The sequence below is a fragment of the Rana temporaria genome, chromosome 5 (genome assembly GCF_905171775.1).
Source record: "Rana temporaria chromosome 5, aRanTem1.1, whole genome shotgun sequence".
NCBI classification, from domain to species: domain Eukaryota; kingdom Metazoa; phylum Chordata; class Amphibia; order Anura; family Ranidae; genus Rana; species Rana temporaria.
The window spans coordinates 51365026-51391572 of NC_053493.1; the positions used below are offsets into that span (position 1 = coordinate 51365026).

The 26547-nt window shown below is 41.7% G+C and overlaps 1 protein-coding gene across 4 annotated transcripts in view; it reads left to right on the top strand.

Moving 5' to 3' along the window:
* Positions 1-26547, top strand: part of MYO3A (myosin IIIA) — a 245134-nt gene that overhangs the window by 91099 nt on the left and 127488 nt on the right. For all 4 annotated transcript variants that reach the window (XM_040352539.1, XM_040352538.1, XM_040352541.1 and 1 more), the window contains exons 11-16: positions 20-136; positions 4327-4431; positions 14487-14570; positions 21154-21356; positions 25390-25488; positions 25591-25705. In XM_040352539.1, coding sequence (XP_040208473.1) covers positions 20-136; positions 4327-4431; positions 14487-14570; positions 21154-21356; positions 25390-25488; positions 25591-25705 — 723 coding nt within the window. The remainder of the gene's footprint in view (positions 1-19; positions 137-4326; positions 4432-14486; positions 14571-21153; positions 21357-25389; positions 25489-25590; positions 25706-26547) is intronic.

The following is a 26547-nucleotide window of genomic DNA, read 5'->3' on the forward strand; positions in this document are numbered from 1 at the left end:
ATTTTATTTTCTGTCATAGAATTCTGTAACAGAACAGCTACAAAATCGCTACAACAGGGATCAGATATATACTTATGTTGGGGACATTCTTGTTGCCGTTAATCCGTTCCGAAGTTTAGATCTGTATTCACCCCAGGTATGTTTTTTTTTTTGATTTACTAAAGAAAAAGGTTTAACAAAAGAATTTCCAGACGGAGAGCTTTAGAAGGATTAGAATTTAAAGAATTTTAAAGAATTACGGTTTTAATACATTTCAGTTTCTTACTACAGTACTTCTCAGTGAAGACTTATCTCCTATGGGTTTTTGTTTTCTACATGTGGGTGGGGGGCATACCTAAAAAGTGGACTTGCATGTAGTGCAAGGATCATTTCAAAGCTTTACTGACTGATTTTGGTTGCATGCATCCATTTGTAATTATAAGTAATTATGAAAGACTTTTAAGATGTATCTATGGTCAAAATGTAAACATTGGCCCAGATTCACGTAGCACTTACGTCGACGTATCTCGAGATACGCCGCGTAAGTGTAAATGTGTGCCGTCGTATCTATGCGCCCATAGAACTAGATACGCCTGAAAATAGGCTTCCTCCGACCGACGTAACTTTCCTACGCCGGCGTATCGTGGGCGCATATTTACGCTGGCCACCTCATTGCAAATATGCAAATGAGGGAAATATGCGGTTTGCGTAAGGCTTACGTCCAGCGTAAAGTTATTCCCCATCTATGAGGCGCAACTCATGCAAGGGTATGGACCAGGGAACAGCCGTCATATTTTACGTCGTTTACGTAGTAGTACGTGAATAGGGCTGGGCGTAGGTTCGGCTTCAGGCATCTCTACTCCAAAATGCCTGAAGCCGAACGCCTGAAGCTCAAACAAGTTCTGGATCCTTTTCTAGCGTTCGAATTGGACTGATTTGGGCGTTTTTGAATGTTTGTATTCCCATAGAAATGAATGGAAACGCTTGATTCAAGCATTTAGAGCGACAACGATCGTTTCTACGGGCGTTTTGTCGCTTTAATCTGTTCTGTGAAATAGAATATTCACCCAGGAAGAAGATAAAAAAAATCTACAAACATAGCAACAAATGATGAAAGAGATGATCATTTTTCCTATTGGCTAAAATAAAAAACGAAGAAGTTCAAAAACGTTGGACAACGCTGTATGCAAACTTGCGAATACGTGCGACAAAACACCGGAAAAAACGCTCAAAAACGCTACGCTCAGGTGTGAATGGGGCCTTAAAGTGAGAGCCGTTGATCTCATGTGTCCCCCATTGGGAAATGTACCCTTACTTCATGTTCTGGTGACAACTCAGAAATGTTGGACTCGCCATAATTTTCTGTTGCTGTGAAAATGATCTCCAGGACAAGAAAAAAAGCAAAAAAAACAGAGTTCTTCTATCCAAAACACACATTATATATATATATATATATATATATATATATATATATATATATATATATATATATATATATATAAACAAAAACGTTTGTCTATAGATAAAATGTATCCATCCCTTCTTCCTGAGACAGCATTTGGTTATGTCTAAAGCAACAAGAATAATATAAAGTTTACATATTTTATTGCTATTGGAGCCAGGCAAATCAGATAAATATAGGTTAAAGAACCGGTCTAGTCTATTTTATTGAAAAAGAACTATACTGTTCTGTAGCAGTTAGATTACACCCATGTATCATATGCATTACTTTTCTACGTGGGAAACACAATGTGATATTTATGCCTCCCTAACCAAACCAGCCCTACATAGTACAAGACTGGGTGAACATTCATTATTATGCTGTACACAAATATCGTACAAGCACATGTGCTGTGTTATGGAAAAAATACTCACTGTGTATGATCCACCACATCAGTTATCTATAAAACTAGCAACAGGCAAGTAGCCATTTTTTTCTATGGACTTTGATCCCTTTAAAGGAGAAGTGTGGGATTGGAAAAAACAAACATACATACTCACCTAAATGGCTGCAGCATCGCATTAAGACTGAGAACTGAGCGATCACATGACCTCTGAACACTCAGTTCTAGGTTTTCACTGAGCAGAGAGCCAGTGACTGTCAGTTGCCGGCTCTCTGCTCTGCCCCTCCAGTACTCACTAGAGCGCTGGGCTGCAGAGGGGGGTGGAAGCAGATAGCTCAGGCTCTCAATGGATGGTTGAGCAGCTAAGCTAGCTGCCAATCAGTCATTTGGGCAGATTCGACCCTTATTGTCAGAATCCCTGCAGAGCCTGGACTGGCTCTGTTACATCAGAGGACAACGGACTTTAGCCCGCTGTCAGCTGATTCTGGGTCACAGGATTGCAGAAATAAGTGCACTCCTGTGATCCACAAGATAAGTATGGATAAAAAAGCTTTGTCCAAAAGACGGCTACAATGCAGGCTTGCTTTGCTGGGAGGACGTCCATGGACAGCCTCTCGTGATCGTGCTGCCCGGGTGGCACGCTCTGTGATCGCCGAGTCCTTCGGACTCAGCTGTTCACAGATTGGGATGAAGGGGCCAATCACAGCAGCCCCTTACCATGTGATCAGATGTGTCCAATGACAGCTGATCACGGATGTAAACAAGCCAGTTATCAGCCGATAACTGACTTGTGTTAAAGGGACATCGGCACTGATAATCAGGCCACTGATAATCGGGGCACTGATTATCAGTGTCCTGATTATTAGTACAGTCTAACAGTGTCCACCAGTGCTGCCAATTAGTGTCCATCAGTGCCTTCTCATCAGTGTCACCTATAAGTGCTGCCTATCACTGCCTACCAAAACGAATTGTACATGTCTAGTGCCCAGTAGGCAAGTGGTTAAAGAAGAATACCAGGAATAGTATATTTTTACATAGAGACAAGCAAGTACGGCTCCAGATGATTTTTTCAAATTTTTGCTTTGACTGCACTGCTAATCCCCAAGTGTCCTATCTTAGCTCATCAGCCGCTTGGCAAGAAAGAAGAAGATCTGGAAAAGCTGAACTCCTCATTTATTTACTATAGACCATTTATCCAGGTTGCAGTGATTTTTTTTATTGCTCAAACCTTTGAGCATCCCTGGTCTTTCTCAAGTTAAACCTACTATTAGTGGCGATTCATCCAATAGGGGCATTTCGGCGGCGCCCCCTCTATCATGCAACCTCCCTCTGTGTAGTATGGACAGATTCATGCAATGCATGAACAATGCATTGCATGAATCTATCCATTGCCGCTGCCATCCCCATTCAGGCGCCGGCCCCTTTTCGGATGCCGGGCGCCTGAATTCCAGCAGGGAGGTGTTTTTTAAGCACCTGATTAGGCTCTAGGCTCTAATGGGCTTCAAAAAAGGTGAACTCGTGGTGCAGAACCCTGCGCTACGAGCCCACTCAAATGTGTTAGGAAAGCAAATTAATTTTCGCTTTTCTAACACTGAACAGCCAATCAGGAGGCGCGGATCTAATACCCATCACCTGATTAGCTGAAGGCACAGACGCTGTGATTGAATGCCTAGCAGAAGGAAGACTAGGCAAGATGTCTGACCTGCTGCCTGATCCCCTACTAAGATGAGGTAAGTACCGGGCAATCAGCGGGTGGGGGTTCACAATGGCGGCATTTGATGGGCACAGTGGTGGCATATGATGGGCACAGTGGCTGTATTTGAAGGCACATTGGCACATTGGTTGTATTTGATGGCACAGTGGCTGCATTTGATGGGCACAGTGGCTGTATTTGATAGGCACAGTGGCTGTATTTGAAGGCACAGTGGCTGTATGTGATGGGCACAGTGGCTGTGTTTTAATGGCACAGTGGCTGTGTTTGATGGCACAGTGGTTGTATTTGAAGGCACAGTGGCTGTATTTGAAGGCACAGTTGCTGAATTTGAAGCACAGTGGCTGTATTTGATGGGCACAGTGGCTGTATTTGATGGCACAGTGGCTGTATTTGATGGCACAGTGGCTTTATTTTAAGGCACAGTGGCTGTGTTTGATGGCATAGCGGGTGTATTTGATGGCACAGTGGCTGTATTTGATGGCACAGTGGCTGTATTTGAAGGCACAGTGGCTGTATTTGATGGCACAGTGGCTGTATTTGAAGGCACAGTGGCTGTATATGAAGGCACAGTGGCTGTATTTGACAGTCACAATGGCTGCATTTGACAGGCACAGTGGCTGCATTTGATGTTTTTTGTTTTCAGTATTTTGCACCCCCCCAAAAAATTGGAGCACCAGCTGCCACTGCTTACTATGTATAAAAACATATCAAAACACTGGTCAAACATTCCCATAGTAGACACACTGTGACTTATACCAACACTAGATAATGCTACTTGTCTTCTTGCAGCATGAACAGGCGTACATAGGAGGAAAGAGGACAGCCAACCCTCCGCACATCTATGCTGTAGCTGATATAGCTTATCAATCTATGGTCACTTACAAATCAGATCAGGTAAGTGATTTCTTGTGTAGATTTTACTGACTAAAAATGTCTGTCCTAAATGTTTCCAGTATGTCAGACCTTCAGAGCCCATGCACCAGTGGTGTCACTGTCTGCATCCAGTGGGAATATCTCCTAAACTGTGCAAGGTCTAAAAATTAACTTTACTGCCAATCTTTGTTAATTGTATGCAAAAGAAATGAATTAATTAACAGGAATTTTTTTTTTTCACAAGATTGGATAATTGAAGTTAATCTTCACACTCTGAGGACTCTCAGAAGCCAGTATAAAGAACAGATAGGGTTACACACAGATCGAAATTTAGCCGTTTTTTGCTGAACTGGCAGAATTTTGATCCGTGTGTACCCAGCTTTAAATTGATGGGTTAAGATTATCAACTTCTTTTTTTCTAAATCAAATCTGTGTGTAGAGAAAGGTCAACTGTGTGTAGAGAAAGAGCTCCTGGGAGATAAAGTTCTGGGGGTGGGATGTGAGTAAGACGGTTGGAACTGAAACCCTGGTGAGGAAGGGAGCAAAGTAAAAGGGGGAGGAGGAGTGTTTTGTGGGTACATGTGGGTAATGCTTAGTTATACTTTTTTAAATTTATTAAATGCTTTCATTTTTGACTATGAACGCATTGTGGAGATGTTCCCTCACTTTCTGTCCTTGTGACACCCATACATAGGGTTGCCATCTCATCCCTTGAAAACCAAACACATTAATTACACAGGTTCTGTGGCTGATTAAGGTGGTTAATAAACTCACTTGATGCCTTATCTGCCTATTAAATTTGCCTCCGAACCTGTGTAATTCATATGTGTTCGGGTTTAAAGGGATGATGCGGCAACCCTACCCATTTAGTGAATGCCTCAACACCAGGAAGGCTCAGACAGCAATAAAAACTTTGTCAGATGTTATAACCCTTCCTAGTTCTACTAAGCATACTTCTTATTTTTGTCTATGTCCCCGTTGGAGAGATTTCCCATAATTTCTAATTCTGATGCAAAGGAAGGGAAAATCTCAACAGTGTTGGTTATGTGTTAAGATAAGGGATTGAGATCTTGAGGAATGTAGACTTTGAGCCAGATCCACAGAGAATTGGATCCGCGCAGCGAATCAGAGATACGCTACGCCGCCGTACCTGGCGGAATTTCGAATCCTCAACGATTTTGCGCCGTAAGTTACGGCGGCGTAGTGTATTTCTGGCGGCGGCATTCAAATCGGAGTTCAGGGGGCGGGTTTCATTTAAATGAAGCGCGTCCCCGCGCCGAATGAACTGTGCATGCGTCGTCCAGAAATTTCCCGCCGTGCTTTGCGCGAAATGACGTCGCAACGACGTAATTTTTTGAACTAAGACGTGAGTTACGTCCATCCCTATTCACGGACGACTTACGCAAAAAAATAATTCAAATTTCGACGCGGGAACGACGGCCATACTTAACATGGCAAGTCTATCTATATGCCGCAAAATACCAGCTTTAACTATACGCCGGAAAAAGCGGACTACAGACGACGTTAGAAAATGCGACGGCCGCGCGTACGTTCGTGGATCGTAGTAAATCGCTAATTTGCATACCTGACGTGGAAAACGACGCAAACTCCACCCAGCGGGCGCCAAAGTATTGCATCTAAGATCCGAAGGTGTACGAAGCCGTACGCCTGTCGGATCTTACCCAAATGCCGTCGTATCTTGGTTTGAGGATTCAAACTAAAGATACGACGCGGGAAATTTGAAAGTACGCCGGCGTATCAGTAGATACGCCGGCGTACTTGCTCTGTGAATCTGGCCCTTTATATTTACTTGCGTAGAAGAGCAGCATACATGTGTGAGAACAGAATTACAGGAGAATGAAAAAACAACTTCCTTCCTGTGCAGAATACATAGCTCCCAACTGTCCCTGATTTCGAGGGACTGTCCCTGATTTGGAACAAAGTCCTTCTGTCCCTCTTTCCTCCTCATTTATCCCTCATTTTTGTCTGCTCTATCTTCAAAAAGTGTTTCCCAGTGCTAAACATTTCATCCAATTTCTAAATTACTGCATTTGTAAATTCCAGGAGCCAATATAAAGTAATAGTAGTGGGGGAAAAGCACTTGTGGTTTAGACTGAGCTCTTTACTTTATTCAAAGGTAATAGTTCAGAGTTTAAGTGACATGTTTTACTTCTCTGTTACATATTAAAAAAAATAAAAATAATAATCATTAAAAAAGCCCAGACCTCCATGTAGTATCTTAGTGGCGGATGAGATAAGCTGGGAGCAGAGTAGTATAGGGAGCTGGGGGATGATTACTAATGCTCGCTTCTACAAACCTCTTGGAAGTTTCCATTTCGTCCAGGTTGACCTTGTCATTCTATTAGTATGTACTATAAATGTTGCCCTTCAAATGGGGCTTCCAGAAGTTTGTGCTTATTTGCATGCTAATGAAATTTTACTGAAGCGTTTTGTAAGGCTACATTTTTTTGCCTATGACTCAGCGCGTCCCTCGGTGACTCAGTTAATCCTTCCTCTAATCTGTGTCAGCTCAGCACCAAGAATTATGATAACGGTGACGTGATTGAAGCCATAAGCAATAAGACAGACGCCAGCACTGCGTTCTCAATCCTCTTTTTGCAGCAGATATGATAGAACTGTAATCTTAAAAGGGATGTATTGTCAATTTTATTTCATTTTACTTCAACCTCTTTAGAAACCCTCCGCATTGTACTGCAGCCGGGCGGCTCCTACAGGCACATACCTGTAGTGTACACTGCTGGCCTCTTCCAGGTACAGGGCACACACATATCCACCGCCCCCCAGCCATTGATTGTCAGCAGATCCCAGCCAATGATTCATGACCGTGACCTACTGATTGGCTGTGTCCAATCACAGCCCAGAGCCATATGTTAATAAACAACATCGGGCTCTGTACTGAAGGAACAGCACATAATACATACATTGTCAGTTCCCACCCAGTTAATGTTGGATTGCCTGCCATGCTATCACAGTCCCACCGATCACCTTCATTACTAGTATAAAAAAATAATAATACAAATTTCAGTATATATACCATAGTTTGTAGACGCTATAACTATATGTTCCTCCATAGTTGTAAAGACCATGCATCAAGGGAGAGTTCTAATAGAGCGAAAAAAGCATGGGGGACGTTTGGCAAATGTGACTGTTAGCAATTGGGGGTTATTTCTGAATCTTTTAATACCCAGTAAATGCTTGACATTGTGTGTTTGCTCACTGACTGCCTCCATGTAGCAAAAAATCCAATCATCTCTATATACAGGTGAAACTCGAAAAATTTGAATATCATGCAAAAGTTAATTTATTTCACTAATGCAACCTAAAAGGAGAAAATAATATATGAGATAGACTCATTACATGCAAAGCAAGATATTTCAAGCCGTGATTTGTCATAATTGTAGTGATTATGGCTTACAGCTCATGAAAACCCCAAATCCACAATCTCAGAAAATTGGAATATTACATGCAATCAAAAAAACAAGGATTGTACATAGAACAATATCGGACCTCTGAAAAGTAGAAGTGTGCATGTGTACTCAGTACTTGGTTTGGGCCCCTTTTGCAGCAATTACTGGCATGTTACGTGGCATGAAAGCTATCAGCCTGTGGCTGAGGTGTTATGGAAGTCCAGGATGCTTCAATAGTGTCCTTCAGCTCTTCTGCATTGTTCGGTCTCATGTCTCTCATCTTTCTCTTGGCATTGCCCCGTAGATTCTCTATGGGGTTCAGGTCAGGCGAGTTTGCTGGCCAATCAAGCACAGTAATCCCACGGTCATTGAACCAGGTTTTGGTGCTTTTGGCAGTGTGGGCAGGTGCCACTTCCTGCTTGTCTGATTTTACTGACCACCGTGAAGGGAGGCTTTACTGCGGTGGTCAGTAACGTGCTTGCCCCTTCCTGGGAACTACATCTGTGCGGCAGGACGCTCTCTACATGTTAGAGACTTCAAGGAGGTGTGAATTACTGGGCGTGCCGCAGTTCATACTGGGAAATGTAATTCTTACATGAACGAGCGATGCAAACCAGGAAGTGAATGAGAGAACAGAAATTAGAACGCCGGAGGTGATATAGATGAAGGAATTTAATAGGTATTTACAGGTTTTTTAACAGAATCACTGCACTATTCTGTCTGTCTACCTTGCAGACATTAATTTTAGGCAAAAACATTTTTTCCTTTACAACTCCTTTAATGAAGCACAGTGGACCAACACCAGCAGATGAGATGGCTCCCTAAATCAACACAGACTGTGGAAACTTCTCACTGGACTTCAAGCATCTAGCAGTGTGTGCCTCTCCATTTTTCTTCCATACTCCGGCTTCTTGGTTTCCAAATGAGATGCAAAATTTGCTCTCATCGGAAAAGAGGACTTTGGACCACTGAGCAACAGACCAGGTCTGTTTTTCTTTAGCCCAAGTAAGACGCTTCTGACGTTGTTTGTTGTTCAGGAGAGGCTTGATGAGAGGAATACAACATTTGAAGCCCATGTCCAAGATCCGTCTGTGTGTGGTGGCTCCAGCCTCAGTCTACTCCTTGTGAAAGTCCCCAACACTTTTGAATGGCCTTTTCCTGACAATCCTCTCCAGCCTGCAGTCATCCCTGCTGCTTGTGCACCTTTTTCTTCCACACTTTTCCCTTCCACATAACTTTCTATTAATGTGCTTTGATACAGCACTTTGGGAACATCCGACTTCTTTTGCAATTACCTTTTGAGGCTTTCCCTCCTTATGGAGGGTGTCATTGATGGTGTTCTGCACAACTGTCAGGTCAGCAGTCTTTCCCATGATTGTGATTTCTACTGAACCAGACTGAGAGACCATTTAAAGGCTCAGGAACCATTTGCAGGTGTTATGGCTTAATTAGCTGATTAGAGTGGGACACTTTGAGCCTATAATATTGCACCATTTCACAATATTCTAATCTTCTGAGATTGTGGATTTGGGGTTTTCATGAGCTGAAAGCCATAATCATCACAATTATGACAAATCACAGCTTGAACTACCCTGCTTTGCATGTAATAAGTCTATCTCATATATTAATTAAATAAATAAATCCACGCTAAGGAAGTGAGAAAAGCTGCAGCCCCCCCCCTAAAAGAGGCCCTCCAAAAGGAAAGCTCTATAAAAATGAGTAACATTATATGGGGGTGGTGGCGCTGCCTGTTTCTGAAGAATGACCTACAGAATCCTATGGGAGATCTGAGTGTAGTAACTCAGTCCCCTACCTGTATGGTATAAAACAGTAAGCCCAGTCATATGCTATGACTGTGCCCGCCAGATAAGTCTGGATTGCAACAATGTAACAAAGTGCTATAAAACTATGTACCAAAGGTAAAACCTAGAGTGCAATAAATAACCATGTAAGTGCAGGGTACTATAGGAGCGTTTCCAAATGCCCAACAATAAAGTGCATATATTAATGTGAAAAAAAAAAAAATTTACGTATAGAAGATATATAAAAAATATAAATATATAAGTGCTCTGTCCACACCACAGCGTGTATCCAATAATAATAATATCGTGACCAACAGAAATGAATTGTTTCCAATCGTTGTCCAGTTGTAGACATCCATTACATAGGTATAAGGAAACAAGTCTGTGTCTAGTTCCGCAGTGATTGGTTCTCTATTACAACAAGGATCTTGAAGTGACTATAGGTGCTCCCCCACAAGGGTCCTCACTCACCAGCTCCCATCACCTCCACAGGTGTAGTCAGAATAAAAAGATCAGATCCAGTATGTATCCATCAACAAGTTCCACCCGACTCCAGACATATTTATAGAATTCACAGATTCGTGAAGTGGCAACAGCAAATCTCCAGTATCCTCAAGAGAAAAGATTGGCCCTTAGAGAACCCACAATGATTCACTGTATCGTTTTCTCTTCACATGCTTCTAAAACAGTGGTTCTCAACTTTCTAGTGCCGTGACACCTTGAGAAAATTTCCCAAGTTGTGGGGACCCCTAACAGTAAAATAATTTTCGCAGCATGGGTATTATTATTTTCGCAGGCAAGACAAGTAAACCTAACCCACCGACATTTAGCACTTCCTGAGTCCCTTCCACTCTATTAAAACGTCTATGGTGAATTTTAGGATGAGTTGCAGTGCTGGTGGGGAGTTGGGATGAAGTGGCACTGCTGGTGGGGAGTTGGTATGAGTGGCAGTGCTGGTGGGGGGTGGGATCAGTGGAAGTTCTGATCAGCCAACTTAGGTGCTCTTGATCAAGGTCATCTGCTGATCTTAGAACTGTAGTGGGGACTTCTAATGGCAACTATAGTCATAGGTAGTGTCTCCGGCTTCACTGTGTCTCCGACTTTGTGGTATTTCGCAGCAGTGACACATATATCGATAACAGGAGATAGGGTCTCCTCCAGCCCCTCCCACTTCACATTCCTCACCAGTCATCTGACTTCTAGTCTCTGCCCCCCATCCATGCCGTGAACTGAATGGGCAGCTGCGAAGAAGGGTGAGTGGGCGGCTGCGGGCTCCAGAGACGTCCCTGCTGAGTGGCCGTGAAAAGGCTGGGAGAGCGGTGTGGGCTTCAGGAACAGCCCAGGATTCAGTGACCCCTGGCAAATCGTCATTTGACCCCCGAGGGGGTCCCGATCCCCAGGTTGAGAACCACTGTTCTAAAAGCTTCATGCACACTGGGTGTCTGCTCAGCTCTTCTGAATGCCTTTCTTCTTGCAGAAGGAAAGCATACCTTCCAACTTTTCATCCCAGGGCACCCTCTTCTGGGTCTCCGGACACATGCTCTGGTTCAGTTCAAATCCTTAGACAGGAATAGGAGTTGTGATGTCCTGCTGATAGTCCCTCTATTCCTTACATACAAAGCAGTGTGTGATTTGAATACCTGGTGAGATCAAACTCTACTAGACAGCACCCCCACTGCTTGTATGTAGGTAATTTTTCACCAACCCATATAACGTTACTCATATCTCATATATTGGTTTCACCCTTTAAGTTGCATTAGTGAAATAAATGAACTTTTGCACAATATTCAAATTTTTCGAGTTTCACCTGTAAACTAGCTGAAGAAAGGGATGTGGCATGTCTAATGTGTGCACATCTCATTCAGCTGTGTGTGTATAGTGGATTGAACCGAATGGAAAAATATCAAATTACAGGCTATTCACAGCATAGTAATTAATTACTCAGGAGATGTGGTGGAGAATTGCCCTGAGGGCACCACCTACTGTCTGTAAGCAGTACATGTTAAATACTTATATGTAATATTTCATATGTAAAGAGTAACTCCACTTTTGTTGAGAAAAACAATGTACATTGGAAGGATTTTTACAAACTTTGTTGCAGATCCTGTTTCTGTTCTGAAGAAAAAGCTATTTGTTTTGCTGATGAAGTGAATCTAAAAAAAGAGTGACTTTTTCATTATTAAAGGAGTTGTAAAGGCAGATGGTTTTTTACTTAATGCATTATATGCATTAACATAAAAGGCCTTCTCTGTGCAGCAGCCCAGCTCAGCACCCCTAATACTTATCGGAGCCCTATCTCTGTCCAGTGGTGTCCATGAATGTTCTTGCTGTCCAAGACACTCCCTCCTGATTGGCTGAGACACAGCAGTGGTGCCATTGTCACCCGCTGCTGTCAATCAAAGTCAGCCAGCCGTGTCTGAATGGACACAGGGAGTTGTGACTCGGCTCGGGTGCCCCCATAGCAAGCTGCTTGCTGAACAGGAGGGAGGGGCTAGGAGAGCCAAAGAGGGACCCGAGAAGAGGAGGATCTGGGCTGCTCTGTGCAAATCCACTGCACAGAGCAGGTAAGTATAACATGTTTGTCATTTATATGTAAAGCGGAGTTCTGCCTAAAAAATATATTAAAAGTCAGCAGCTACAAATACTACAGCTGCTGACTTTGAAAATAAGGACACTTAGGCCCCGTACACATGGTCGGACAAAACCGTTGAGAATGGTCCGACGGACCGTTTTCATCGGTTCACCGCTGAAGTGGCCTGATGGTCTGATGTGTGTACACACCATCAGTTTAAAATCCGATCGGGTCAGAACGCGGTGACGTAAAACACACGACGTGTTGAAAAAAACAAAGTTCAATGCTTCCAAATATGTGTCGACTTGATTCTGAGCATGCGCGGGTTTTGAACCGATGCTTTTCTGTACTAACCATTGGTTTGGTCCGATCGGGCAGCGGTCTATCGGTTCGGTTTTGAAGCATGTTTTAAAATTTTGGACCGAAGGAAAACAGACCGATGGCCTATACACACGGTCGGTTTGGTCCGATGAAACTGAACTTTGGTTCATTCTCATTGGTTCGGTCCGACCGTGTGTACGGGGCCTTACCTGTCCAGGGCGCCCGCGATGTCCTCACCCGAAGCCGATCCATCGCTCGGCTCCTCGGGTGGAGGCATCGGCATCTTCAGTAAGGGAATCAGGAAGTATAGCCTTGCGGCTTCACAGCCTGGTTCCCTACTGTGCATGTGGAGTCGTGCTGCATGTCCTGACTGGTCCTTGCTGTCTTCTGGGACCTGTGTATCTCCCAGAAGACAGCAAAGGGGATGGAGGAGAGGCCAGCCATGGCGTAGATCGCCGCAGATTCTGCGGTGATCTATTGCCGGAAGTGGGTGCAAATACCTGTATTAGACAGGTATCTGCTTCCCCCTCCCCCTGAAAGGTGCCAAATGTGACTCCGGACGGGGGCCGGATTAGCGGAAGTTCCATTTTTGGGTGGATCTCCGCTTTTTAAAAAAAATAAGACTTTACAATAACTTTATTAGCTGATACACTAGTAATGTACTAATGAGGAAAGTTGCAGTGTCTGCATCCTATGAAGTAATTAACCCTTTTGGAATATCTAAAAAAAAAAAAATTGGTATCTTTCTGGGAAAACCAGTGAGCCAATCACACAAGCAGAAAATTACTTTTCTAGGGTTGTTCCGTACACCAACGATGTACATGCACCTCCAATTTGCCATATTGCATTCAAATTTACAGAAAATTACAGAGCTGCATATTAAAAAGAAAGGTAATTTTTAATAACAATATGGCTTGTTTAGAAACTTTATATACCATTTGTTTACTTACAATTTTTTCCCATGAAAGTGGAGTTACCCTTTAAACAACTCAAAAAATTATTGAAAAAAAATTGTATTTTCACTTTTTAGTTCTGAACATGACAAGTAAATAAAATATAAACAAATCATATATTTTCTGTGTAAATCAGAACTTCTTCCAAAACAAATGTTAATTTTGGGCTGAGGGGTAATATAGCATAACTTGAATATTGGTAGTCACATACACATATATATTTTTTCATATTTTTTTTGTGCTTTTGTTCAGCCTAATAAACACTCTTCCATTTAACATACAGAGAACCAAAACAGTTAAAGTGGATGTAAACCCGAAAATGTTTTATTTAGCGCTTAGGCGCAGTTCTTGAACTGTATTTGGCGCCTAACAAATAATAAAATAAAATAAAATCAAAAATCAAATTTATTTTTTTGATGTCACAATGTACAGTATAAGATTTCCCATCATCTGTGCCCAGTCTTGCCACACAGAGTTAGTCCAACTCTGAGCAATCCTCTTTTATTGTTCAGTGAAATAAAACAGACTTACAGAGAAAAACCTTAGTCCGTTCCGCCCCCTTGCTGTGAGTGACAGGGTATTTACATATCTCATGCACTAGCCTGGAGACAGGCATTATTTTTTAATTCCCACCCCCACTGATTTTCTGAAGTCATGTGGTTACTTTTCTGGATTTTGACTGGATGTTAGTGATCATAGCAGAATTTAGTGTTTAGGAATACACAGGAAAAAATGCATGTTGACAAGGGGATTGTAGAGGAGGATGGGGAGTCTACTGACATCACGACTCCACCCACAGAGCTCCAGACAACAGATCCACTCACAGAATCTGCAGTTTTTCAGTTCTTATAACAGACAGAGGGGACACATTTGACAGGTAAGGATACATGGCTGTAGGATGAAAGTGGGTTTACATCCACTTTAAAGATTTCTAACATTGATGTATTTCATTTTGAATTCCATGAAAAAAATACACTTATATTTGCTCTTTTGATAACAGTGCATAGTTATTTCTGGAGAAAGCGGGGCAGGGAAGACAGAAGGAGCTCATCTCTTAGTCCAGCAACTCACTGTACTTGGAAAGGTAAATTACTTTTTTACATTTTTTTTGTTTGTATCTATTTGCTTGTTTCAATTTAACCCAAACATCAGGAATTCCACCACTTTATAAAATGTGCAGGCATTCTATGAGTAGAGTCTAACGAGGTACATATCACCTCATGGACTTATCTCTTTAATTTACATCTGACACTTTTATGGAGCTCCGGGAAAATTGCTTTGCTACATTTCTGAAGCTTCGACGCTGAACCTTTTGGTTTCAGCTCCTTCAGCTGCAAAGTTGCATGCATGTGGGCAGGTGGGGAAGTGGTATAATTGTTTTTCACGTCCTCCATGTTTTCTCATTAACTCGTTGGCGCCAAGTGCTGGGTCACTTGGAAGGCCTGCTTGGGTTCTTCTGGGCTACGTTAGGCACTTGATTACAGCGACACACATGGGGTGCCTTTGTTCTGTGTCAACTCCATCATTTCCCTGGGACATGGCTGAGGCTGCCGTGGGGGAATACTCAACCTTAAGGTCCCTTTCACATGTGTGAGTTCAGTAACATTTTTGTTAAAGAAAAACAGATGAAGTTTTCATCAGTATCTCATCAGTTTCTTATCAATTTTTTTTAACATCCACTACCATTGCAAAACAGATGCAAAATTTACATTTTTTCTGTTTACATAATACATAATACATCAACATAGACATCAAGTGGGTGTTGTACCCACTAGGCATGCAGGTGATAACACCCGACAAACTATCGATCTTATAGATCGCTTTGCAAGCATTATACTCCATACCCACTTCTCCGGTACAACTTGCCTCCCATCTGTCGCGGTCGTTCCCTCTGAGCAATGGAACTAGGCAAGGTTGTCCTCTCTCGCCCTTGTTTTTCCTTCTCAGCTTGGAGCCTCTGACTGCTGCAATTTGTTCTCACCCTGACATTTGACTAGTGCCATAGGTGTGCGCAGCCTACTGCATTAGGGTGTGCACCCCAAAGCTCAAACACAAACGTGTATGTATACATATACATTTATTTATATACATACCAGTGCATACACATACAGACAAACACACTCTTTTGGCAGAGCCAGTACAGTGAAAGAGAAGTAAGGTAGCACTTTATTATTGGCAGAACAGGTCAGAGGGAGATATTTCCCATCTCCCCGCCCGCACACAGAGTGCTAATGCTAATGCACTGGGGGTGATTAGGGTGTTCCCAGGCGCACCTAGCACACCCCCTGCGCACACCTATGACTAGTGAGATTACGACAGAGGGAATACAAGCTTTCCCTTTTTGCCAATGATGTACTTTTAACATTAGTCTATCCACTCACTTCCCTCCCCTCCCTTCAGTGCCGCTTCAGGCTTTAAGATTAATCCTACCAAAACTGAGACCCTCCCCATAAACATTTCTCCATATCTCCAGCAAAATTTCAAGTATGATTGATGCTCCCATGCGTTCAAATACTTAGGTGTTTATTTAACTCCTACCTATTCTACCCTTTATTAGGATAACTTCCCTCCCTTATTTGCAGAAATGAATCGACTATTGAAACATTGGACTACCCTCCCTCTTTCTCCTTGGAAGAGTTAATGTGCCTAAAATGTCCATCCTTCCAAAGTTGCTATAATTGTTTGAGACACTTCCATTCCGTTATCCCAGCTGAAATAACTCCAAAGGAAATTCCTCAATTTCATTTGGAATAATGCTTCTCACAGGATCGCAGGGTCAGTGGTCCAGTCTTTAAGATCTAGAGGAGGTTTAGAGACTCCGGATATATTGAAATATTATTATGCTACACATCTTCGAGCTCTTGGACTTCATGCTGTGCTCCCAATAGTGCTCCCAATAGATGGTCCGAGATTTAAATGAGAATCACATCACCTGCACACCCATGTTCTATGATATAGTCACCTCCACATAGACACATGCCTCATTTAAGAAGTCTTTGTCTGGCCCCAATGTTATTTACTTTATCGATTTGCAAAAGATGTTATGAAAAGTACTCTCTCTCTTCTCCTTGTCCTCTGCTTTTGAATATATTATCTAACCCGGATATCCCTGGTAGCCTATCCTATAACTGCATGCTTCCTTGGACCCACACTGGGGTTTTCCAATTATGCCACTTAGTTCATCCATTGACACATACACTTTTATCCTTTGCAGGCCTACAATCTAGATATCAGGTCCCCAACCCTCCCAGGCGGGACAACACCCACTGACTGCTTCATCCCACTTACATGCAGCTGCTGTGCCCTCCCTTCCTCCTGCCCATCCACAGAGTGTTTTGTATTATGTGAATACATCACCAAATACAAAGCCTTCTGTGAATGGGCAGCAGAGGCAAGGGGTGGGTAGAGCTGCTTTGTGTGAGGAGACAGTGTCTCTTCTATCATCAGGAGTGTAGATCGCTATCCTTCTGGAGCTCAATAAAGCTGCCTTATGTAAATAAAAGAGATACATCCAGGAGGTGGCATGCACATGATTGAACTTAACGCATAGTATACCTGCGCATTTTACAAAGTGTCTGAATTCCCTGGGTTCAATTCTAAGTAAAAAATGTTTAGTGTGAAAAACAGAATTGGCGAATTTATGAAGTTAAACATATGAACAACAGGAACTGTCCCACCAAGAACAATACAGTAAATGATGAGGCCTATGTCCATCCTTAGTCACATCGCAGCCCCACTAAAATGTATGATGTTCTTCCACATTGGCCAGAAGGTGAATCTAGCCTATGAATATAGACAACATGTGCTCTACCCTGTGGATAACAATTGCCACACCCATTGAGATTTCCAACATGTCGACAAATTGCTGTGTGTAGTACAGTATCCTTCCAATGCTCAGAAGCAGTCAGTACTACTCTTGTAAAACACAGATCATCACCTACGACACTCAAATCTCTTACCCCTGTTGTGAAAATTGGGCCATTTATGGCCACATACTGTATGTTCCATATGGAACAGATGTAATGGACTAGAGGCAAATGTGATATCAGCTGGTAATTTGTTTTGTGCAATTGTAGTTAGAAGTAGCAGTTTGCTCATTTAAAGCCCACTGTTGACTAGGTCTGATATACTTATGATGTGAAAAGAATATGGCAAATAAAATAAAGAATATTTGACAAGTTTGTGGAAAGTAGAGTTTCACAGGTGGTTTCCCAGACCTCATATGGCTATTTGATGGGAAAGGGATTGCAATTTAAAAGCACATACTGCAAATTCAGTGACTAGTAAGCCAATGTTGTGCTGGATATGATGCAGACTATCCAACGAGTTCTATCAAACCATTTTTTTCTTTGTTGTGTTGTAGAAAAGATTGTGTTAGATTTGCAGTTCTACAAAGTTGGTAACTCTCTACCTCTTGGTGTCTCTATATCGTATTAGCATATTTTTTGTATTAGATGAATGAAATGATAAAGTGAGGGCCCATCCACAAGATATATGCCCTGGGCCTACTATTGTCCTAAAATGGTTTTTCTACCTGTAGCCTACCTCATTCTTACTTTTAACCCCCCTCATCCTACTAATACTACCTAATCAATTCTTCTCCAGACTGACCTCCCTTACATTAGGAGCAGGCAATAGCTTAAAGTAACTCTGCGACGGAACCGTTGGTTACAAAAGTAAGTCAGTAGAGTTCTAAGGCCTTGTACACACGATCAGTCCAAACTGATGAAAACGGACTGATGGTCTGATGGACTGATGGTCTGATGTGCATACACACCATCAGTTCAAAAACCGATCGAGTCCAACTAGGTGACGTAAAACACACGACGTGCTGAAAAAACGAAGTTCAATGCTTCCAAGCATGCGTCGACTTGATTCTGAGCATGTGCGGGTTTTGAACCGATGCTTTTGCGTACTAACCATCGGTTTTGACCGATCGGTCATCAGTCCATCAATCAGATTTTAAAGCAAGTTTTAAAACTTTGGTCTGAAGGACAAAAGTCTGATGGGCCATTCACACGGTAGGTTTGGACTAATGAAACTGAACCTCAGTCCGTTTTCATCAGTTTGGACTGATCGTGTGTACAGGGCATTACAGTTACCAAAACATTCCTGCTGTTAGCTTTTCAATTCCATGCTCCTTGCTGCCTGGTCACCCTCATCCCACACACACACACATCCTTGAAACCTGTAATAATTTCTGGAAGTTGATATATGGCTTAGGGTCAATATGCTTTTCCTAACCACAATTGTGGGAGGGAATGGAAGAGAATAATGTGGTTCTCCATGACTAAAATTTTATAGGTAATCTATACATGGACACACATTGAATATTACATCCAAATATCAGAATGCCATGCATTGCATTTCTTCTGCATAAAATGCAGGCACAGCAGCCCATTCAAATGAATGGGCTGCCATGCCCGCACAAACGTTGGCGCAATAGCATAAACTAAGCCTAAGGGGACACAGCAACTGCACAGACACAGCCACTTGTCCTAATTTGACCGGTATGCTGGTGAGTGGCCGCGATTGCACACTGTCTGTCCACTGTGTCCCTATACAGTAAGGTGACCAGATTTTTTAAATGAAATCCAGGGACATTTTTTACTAGTAATGGTGGCAATCATCGGCTCTCTGCCCGCCGCTGCCCATCTCACAGCCTGTGAAGTCTTTCTCTCTGGGCCCTGGCTACTACTGGGTAGGGAGCGGACAAAGATCACTCCACCAGGGAAGGCAAGGAGATAGAAAGCTGGCTGGCCGGGACTTGAGCCAAGGCAGAAGAACATGCGAGCGGAACGGGCATGCACCCGAAAACGGAAGAAATATTCCCCCTGCTCCAACCAGCACATGATCATCAGAAAGAGACACAGATAATGAAAAAAATACACCCCCCTAAGCTAGTAGGAGCGGCAGAGCGGGGGTGTGTAATTCAGATTTTTTTTTTTTAGTTCTGCACTGACTGTCTTTGAAATTTCCCCAGCCCCTGTTCAAATCCAATCCAGGGGCAGACTTGGTCCAGGGACAGTGTCCTCAATCCGAAACCGGGGATGTCTAGTCACCCTACCCTACAGTGACTTGGGTTGCCTGTATGCAGCACCTGGTGTCTCAAGCTTAATAAACTCACAGGTCATTCACAGTCTACTGGCTACAGTGTCCATGTGAATGAGGCCTAATAATTACATAAACTTGTATTATTAACTGTCAATATAGTCTTATTGAAAGTCTATAATTAACGTGGATAGTGTGAGCCATTGTGTAAATAAGGTTTCTCTCTGGAGAAGTTAGTACAAAGCTTCTAAAAACTATGGCATAAACAAAGCTTCTTTCAGGTCTGAAATTTACACAGTAATGCTCTGGGAATTTTCACTGCAAACACAAGCCCATTTAACTTTAATTTAAAGGTGATAGAAATTATATTTGTTTTCCAATAATCTTTAAGGGAGAACAATGATATTTACTTACAGCAGCAGAAAGTCTTTCACAGTTAAATATTGGAATTATGTTACATAATCTTTGGAAATATCTCTACATCCGACGATGATTTTTTTTTTTTTTTGTCAATTTCTTGTTACCAAACCTTATTTTAATAAAAAGCCCAATTGCAATAAACAATAAAATAATAAGAAATTTTTCATGAGATCTCCTGATCCAGGTATTGAGTTAAACTCCATTGTATCTACCGTATTTGCCGGTGTATAAGGCGACCGGGCGTATAAGACAACCCCCTAATTTTACATTTTTTTACGATTTTTTCCTGTACTCACTGTATAAGACGACCCCCTTTCCGAGGCTTTAATCCAGCTTCTCTTAAAAACTCTTTAACAAGAAGAGCCTTTCCCTGCCCAACTGTTTGCCATTGGGACACCAGCACATGCCCTGAGCTTGTGGACAAGTATAGAGACACACTAAACATGCATCCTTTTTTTGGAGAAATAAGGATGGTGAGAACACTCTGGAATGGTGACCTAAAAATGTATCATCGGCCAAACCGAACAAGGACCATTTGGCTGGTTTCTGTCAGACGAGCATGCTGGAAAACCAGCAGCCAATCGACTCCCAATCAGTCAATGGTGAAGAGCGCTGATCTCAGTGTTCTAGTGGGGAGGGGCTGTCACAACAGTTCAGCAGGGGAGATCACTGTACCCGCCGGGTTGAATGAAAAAAACTCATAGTGTGTACCAAGCTTGCTCCCTGCAAAGCCTGCAAATGAAAAGTATAATGGGCTAGTATGCATCGGAGCCGCTATTAACGACTCAGGCTTTCTTCCCCACGTATGCGCCGTTAACATTTTCGGCGGACTACAAGTGAAATATCTCCTAAACGGCGCACATTTGATTGAGGCTACCTATTCCACGTTTTTCTAGGCTTACCTATAGGTAGAAGTCACAAATAAGGGTTTACAACCACTTTAAGGAAGCAGAGCCAAGAAAAGAGGTAACCAAAAGCTCAGACTGGTTACAACCTAGCAACAAACAAACTACATTTTATTACACACAACAGTATAGGGCAGGGTCCCAACAAATACAATATATGCAAAACCTTCTGCATCACAGTGTACAGCCTTAGAGGGCATATGTGCAAATGAACAAAGCTTGGTCTAAGTGATCCTAGTTTAATGCATGTACGGGTTTTCATGTTAGTTACTGTTGCTTCTAATTTTTTAGGCAAACAACAGGACATTACAGGAGAAGATCTTACAGGTGAATAACCTGGTTGAAGCCTTCGGAAATGCCTGCACTATCATTAATGAGAATTCAAGTCGCTTTGGGAAATACTTAGAAATGAAATTTACTAAGAATGGCACAGTGGTAGCAGCACAGATTTCAGAGTACCTGCTGGAGAAGTCCAGGGTTGTCCACCAAGCTATGTAAGTGCTGTACGCGATGTATTGGAATTGAGTCAAGACCACTTGTCTGACTGCTGAAAAATAAAGAAATTAATTAACAGCTTTGTGTTTCTCTCACAATTCCAACTCCATCAAATTTTTTTTTTTCATTTTGGAGTGGGGAAAAGTTAGAACCTCTGTTTAGAGGTAAAGTGGTTTTAAATGGAGAAGGTTTGTCATCCTAATGCATTCTATGCATTAAGATAAAAAGCCTGCTGTGTGCAGCAGTGCCCTCAGCCCTCCTATTACTTACATCTCGATTCAGCGATGTTGCATGAAAGACTCTGGGCTCTCTCCCCACATTGGCTGAGATGGCAGTGAAGCGCCATTGGCTCCCACTGCTGTCAATCAAAGTCATTAAGCCAATAAGGACAGAGAGGGGGCAGGGCCAGGCCGCGGCTCAATGTTTGAATGGACACAGGGAGCTGCGTCTCATCTTGGGTGCCTCCATAGGAAGCTCGGACACTCCACAGGAGGTTAGGGGCCAGGAGTGCTGACAAGAGGAGGATCTGAGCTGCTCTGTGCAAAACCATTGCACAGAACAGGTAAGTATAACATGTTTGTTATTTTTAACAAAAATAAAACAAGACTTTATTATCACTTGAAAGTGTTACTAAACCCACAACAGTAAAATCAGTCTGTATATGCAGTAAATCATGCTTGTTATACTCACTGTGGAACCTAAGGGGTTAATCCTCTGCATTAATAAACACTGGTAAAGAAAGTTGTTAAACGCCCCCTAGTAACTTCCCAAACCACCACTGTGCCAAGGATAAGAATGAATGCCTAAGCTGCTACTTAAAAAATTGAAATTTGAAATGTGAATTTTAAATGAAAAAAATAGTAGCGCTCTGTTCTTAAAAAACAGTACTAAAAAATAAAATTATAATATGTATAAAAATTATGTATAACATATAATAAAAAAAATATAAAAAATATATATATATAATATATATATATATATATATATATATATATATATATATATATATATATATATATATATATATATATATATATATATATATATATATAAAAATAAGTCACCACGTGAAAGTGAAGGTGAACCTATAGTGCATATAAATGATCTGTGTTCAAAAACGTAAATCAAACAGAACACAAACAGAAAAATGTGAAACGTCAGTTCATAAAAAAATGTCCATGAATTGCACAAATATTCAAGTGATTAGACTTAGTTTGTCGACAAATAATTCCTTTCTTGAAAAAAACTTGATGTTAATCTTCCACCACACCGCTCGTGTTTATGAATCCACTCCCATAAGAATAAAACTCACCAGAAAGACATGCCTAGCACTCACATGCTCGGCATAATAGCTTGATACCTCACCAGGGTTAATAGGCAATTCCAACGGTGATCACAAGAAAATCAAATCCACATGTAAAATAAATGAAGGTGCAATTTATTAAAAAAGTGCACACAAATCCTCAACCATTGTACTCACATTACTTAAACAATCACACAGGCACTTCAATCAAATAGCTTTCTAAAAAGCTTTCTAACGTGGTCTGCACGGCAAACTTTGGTGATTCCTAAACGTTGTGTCACCGCCGAAGGTGAAGCTGTTCCGGATTGGGAAGTGAGCGGAGGGTGAGGGTTAGATCTGCTGGCTGTTTTGGGTCCGCCGTGACCGTAATACCTAGCATACCACTGCAAGTCTCCTTCGTTAGAAAGCTTTTTGATCAAAGTGCCTGTGTGATTTTTTAAGTGATGTGAGAACAATGGTTGAGGATTTGTGTGCACTTTTTTAATAAATTGGTTTTACGTACTTCACTATTGGAAGCACCTTCATTTATTTTACATGTGGATTTGATTTTCTTGTGATCACCATTGGAATTGCCTATTAACCCTGGTGGGATATCAAGCTATTATGCCGAGCATGTGAGTGCTAGGCATATCTTTCTGGTGAGTTTTATTCTTATGGGAGTGGATTCACAAACACGAGCAGTGTGGTGGAAGATTACCATCAAGTTTTTTTCAAGAAAGAAATTATTTGTCGACAAACTAAGTCTAATCACTTGAATATTTGTGCAATTCATGGACATTCTTTTATGAACTGATGTTTCGATTTCTTCTGTTTGTGCTCTGTTTGTTTTACGTTTTTGAACACAGATCAGTTATATGCACTATAGGGTCACCTTCACTTTCACGTAGTGACTTATTTTTATATATATAAATTATATATATATTTTTTTTATATATATTTTTTTATTATTTGTTATACATACTTTTTATACAAACTGTACTGTACTATACTGTACTGTTTTTTAAGAACAGAGCGCTACTATTTTTTAAATTTAAAATTCACATTTTATAATCCTCTGCATTGTGTGAAAAATCTGTTTGATCCTGTCTATTCTGAACCTCCCCTTCTTTTACTGTCCCCAATCCATCTGCAGATAGAACAGAGCTCTATGAGGCACTGTGCTCAGTTTAGTGTGTATTGCTAGAGAGTTTCTTTTTTCTTGGGAGGGTGCATGTGATCAGCACAGGGCAAATCAGCACTGTCCAGACAGAAGGTTAGGGTCCTGCAGCCTCATAGGACAATCAATAAAAGAATAAAAACACCCCTACAAGCTTTAACCATACATTGATAGAAGTCATAAGACTGCTATATACTGCTGATGAAAAAAGATATTTAGTAGTTTATATTTACTAAAACTATTGCATTTCCATGTTCTGTGTTCTGTGTAGAGATAAGCAGAATGGAAACATTTGTTTAATTTCTGATAGATTTGTTATGTTACTAATTTTGCTTCATTGATTCATTTAATAATTAATTAAATTTAGTTTAATAATTTTCTAACAAATTCCAAATTTTCGGAATTATTCAAATTCGTATTTGGTCAAAATATGATCTTCAGGTCTGGTGTGGATTTTAAGGGGAACCCCACACAAAAATAAAAAAAATGGTGTGGGGTCCCCCCCCATAATCCATACCAGACCATACCAGACCCTTATCTGAGCATGCAGCCTGGCAGGCCAAGAGAGGGGGGGGGGCAAGTGAGTGCCCCCTCCCTCCTGAACCATACCAGGCCACATGCCCTCAACATGGGGGGGAGCACCTTGTCCTCATGATGGCAACAAGGTCCTCTTCCCCAGAACTCTAGGCAGGGGTTGTGAGGGTCTGCGGACCGGGGCCTAATTGGAATCTGGAAGCCCCTTTAACAAGGGGACCATTGGATCCTGCTACCCCCATGTGAATGATTATGGGGTATATAGTACCCCTACCAATTCACTAACAAAGTGTAAAACGTGAATAAAGACACAACACAAGGATTTGACAATTCCTTTATTAAAAAAAGTCCCCTCGAAGTAGATTCATCGTCAATCACGATGACCTCTGCCACTGCCAGACCTGAAAAAAAGTAAAACATTTAAAAAAAAAAACTCATGCCTGGTCGAAAGCTCCCGCAGATTGTTTGCTCCTCCGTCTGACATTTCTTAAATAGCTGATGTCAGCGGGTGACTCCACCCCCTTGTGATGACATTGACCAAGCATGCCACGGAGAACTCTAATTAAAAAGCAGGCTATGGTTTTTAAAGTGAAATCCTACTAGATACACAGAATAATGACTTTGAAAGTTCACCTGGTTCCTACTATTGGAGGATCTAATATGCAATTACCATGACACCCTCAAAAAAGCTCAATGTTCTTGCACCCATCTTTCCCACATGTGACAGAAGGAAAAGCCTCCATTGTATCATGGTACCTTATTTTTCCCCAAGTAAGGCGTTGGAAAGTCTAAAGTAGGCATGGTCACAAACAGGACCAAAAACATTTTTTTTTTCACATGCACTGGAAAGTTGGAGGTATCAAAACAACTTTTTTTTGTTGCCATGCAAATTGTTCCACACTTTCTAAAAAGAAAATGGAGACATTAACTATATACTGTATTTAACAATTATTATTTACTCTTATTATCATTTTAGTAATAATGCTTGACGTTGGCATGTCATTACTCTTCATGTTTTTTTTTTTTTTTCCCCCAACAGAGGAGAGAAGAATTTTCACATTTTTTATTATATTTATGCGGGCTTGTCAGAGAAGAAAAAACTTGCCCATTATAAATTGCCAGAAAACAAGCCTCCCAGGTAACTCCATCAATTATAGGAAGCGTGTTGCCAAACAAAGGCAAGCTATTGCTTTATCCTGACTCTGAATTAAGTGCTAATCATTTATCACTCCACTTTCAGGTACCTGCAAAACGAGCATATTAAAATGGTACAAGATTTTATGAATAACACATTCTATAAAACTCAGTTTGACTTAATTGAGCAATGTTTCAAGGTAATAGGCTTTACAATGGAGGTGAGTAATAAGGTCTCTTTTTCTTGCTATTTAAAAATGGCAGCAAACTTAATAAGTGTGTATGGGCACAGATAAAAGGATTATGTGTGTTATTTTTTCATGTAATATAAAATATTGAAATAAAACCAAATATTACGTAATGAGGATATCATTTATGAACCTGTCAGCCAGTTTATACTTTTAAATAGAATTTGATTCCTCTGCTTAGAGAGAACCGTCCAATCAGAACCTCTCTATCACACAGATTTCGCCCCGCTCTACAATTGTGGAAGTAGTGGGCGACGAAAAAATTAGGCGTAGTTTAACATTATTTGTAAAGTCTCTGATGTGAGGCCGGGTAACAGAGAGGGCGCCCCTTGCAGCTGAGTGCAGCGCTCCCCTGGGAGTGATACAGGGGATATGTTGCCCAAAGGTGCACGGGTTGCCAGTAATGCTGCAAACAGGCTGGTAAGCAGGGCGTGGCTGGGGTGCGCTGGGTAGCGATGTCAGTAGCCGTGCAAGAAGAAGTCCTGAGTAGGCGGTTGCAGGATAAATCAGGAGCAGGGTTCGCAGCCAGGCCAGAGGTCATACACCGGGAGTCCAAGAACAAACAGGGTCAGAGCGAGGAGATAATCAGGAACACAGGTCAAGCCAGAAGCAGAGGTCAAGCCAGCGGTTTCAATGTAAACAGGCACAGGAACACAGGAAGCTGACGATAATCCAGCAAGCTTGAAGTGTCAGTGGCAGGTTTAAATAGGCCAGGGGGGGTGCGCTTACAATTGTCACGGCACGCGCCAGGGCGCCTGGATTGCCGTGTTGCGCATCTGCACGGAAACACGTCTGGCGCCATCATGATGGTTACT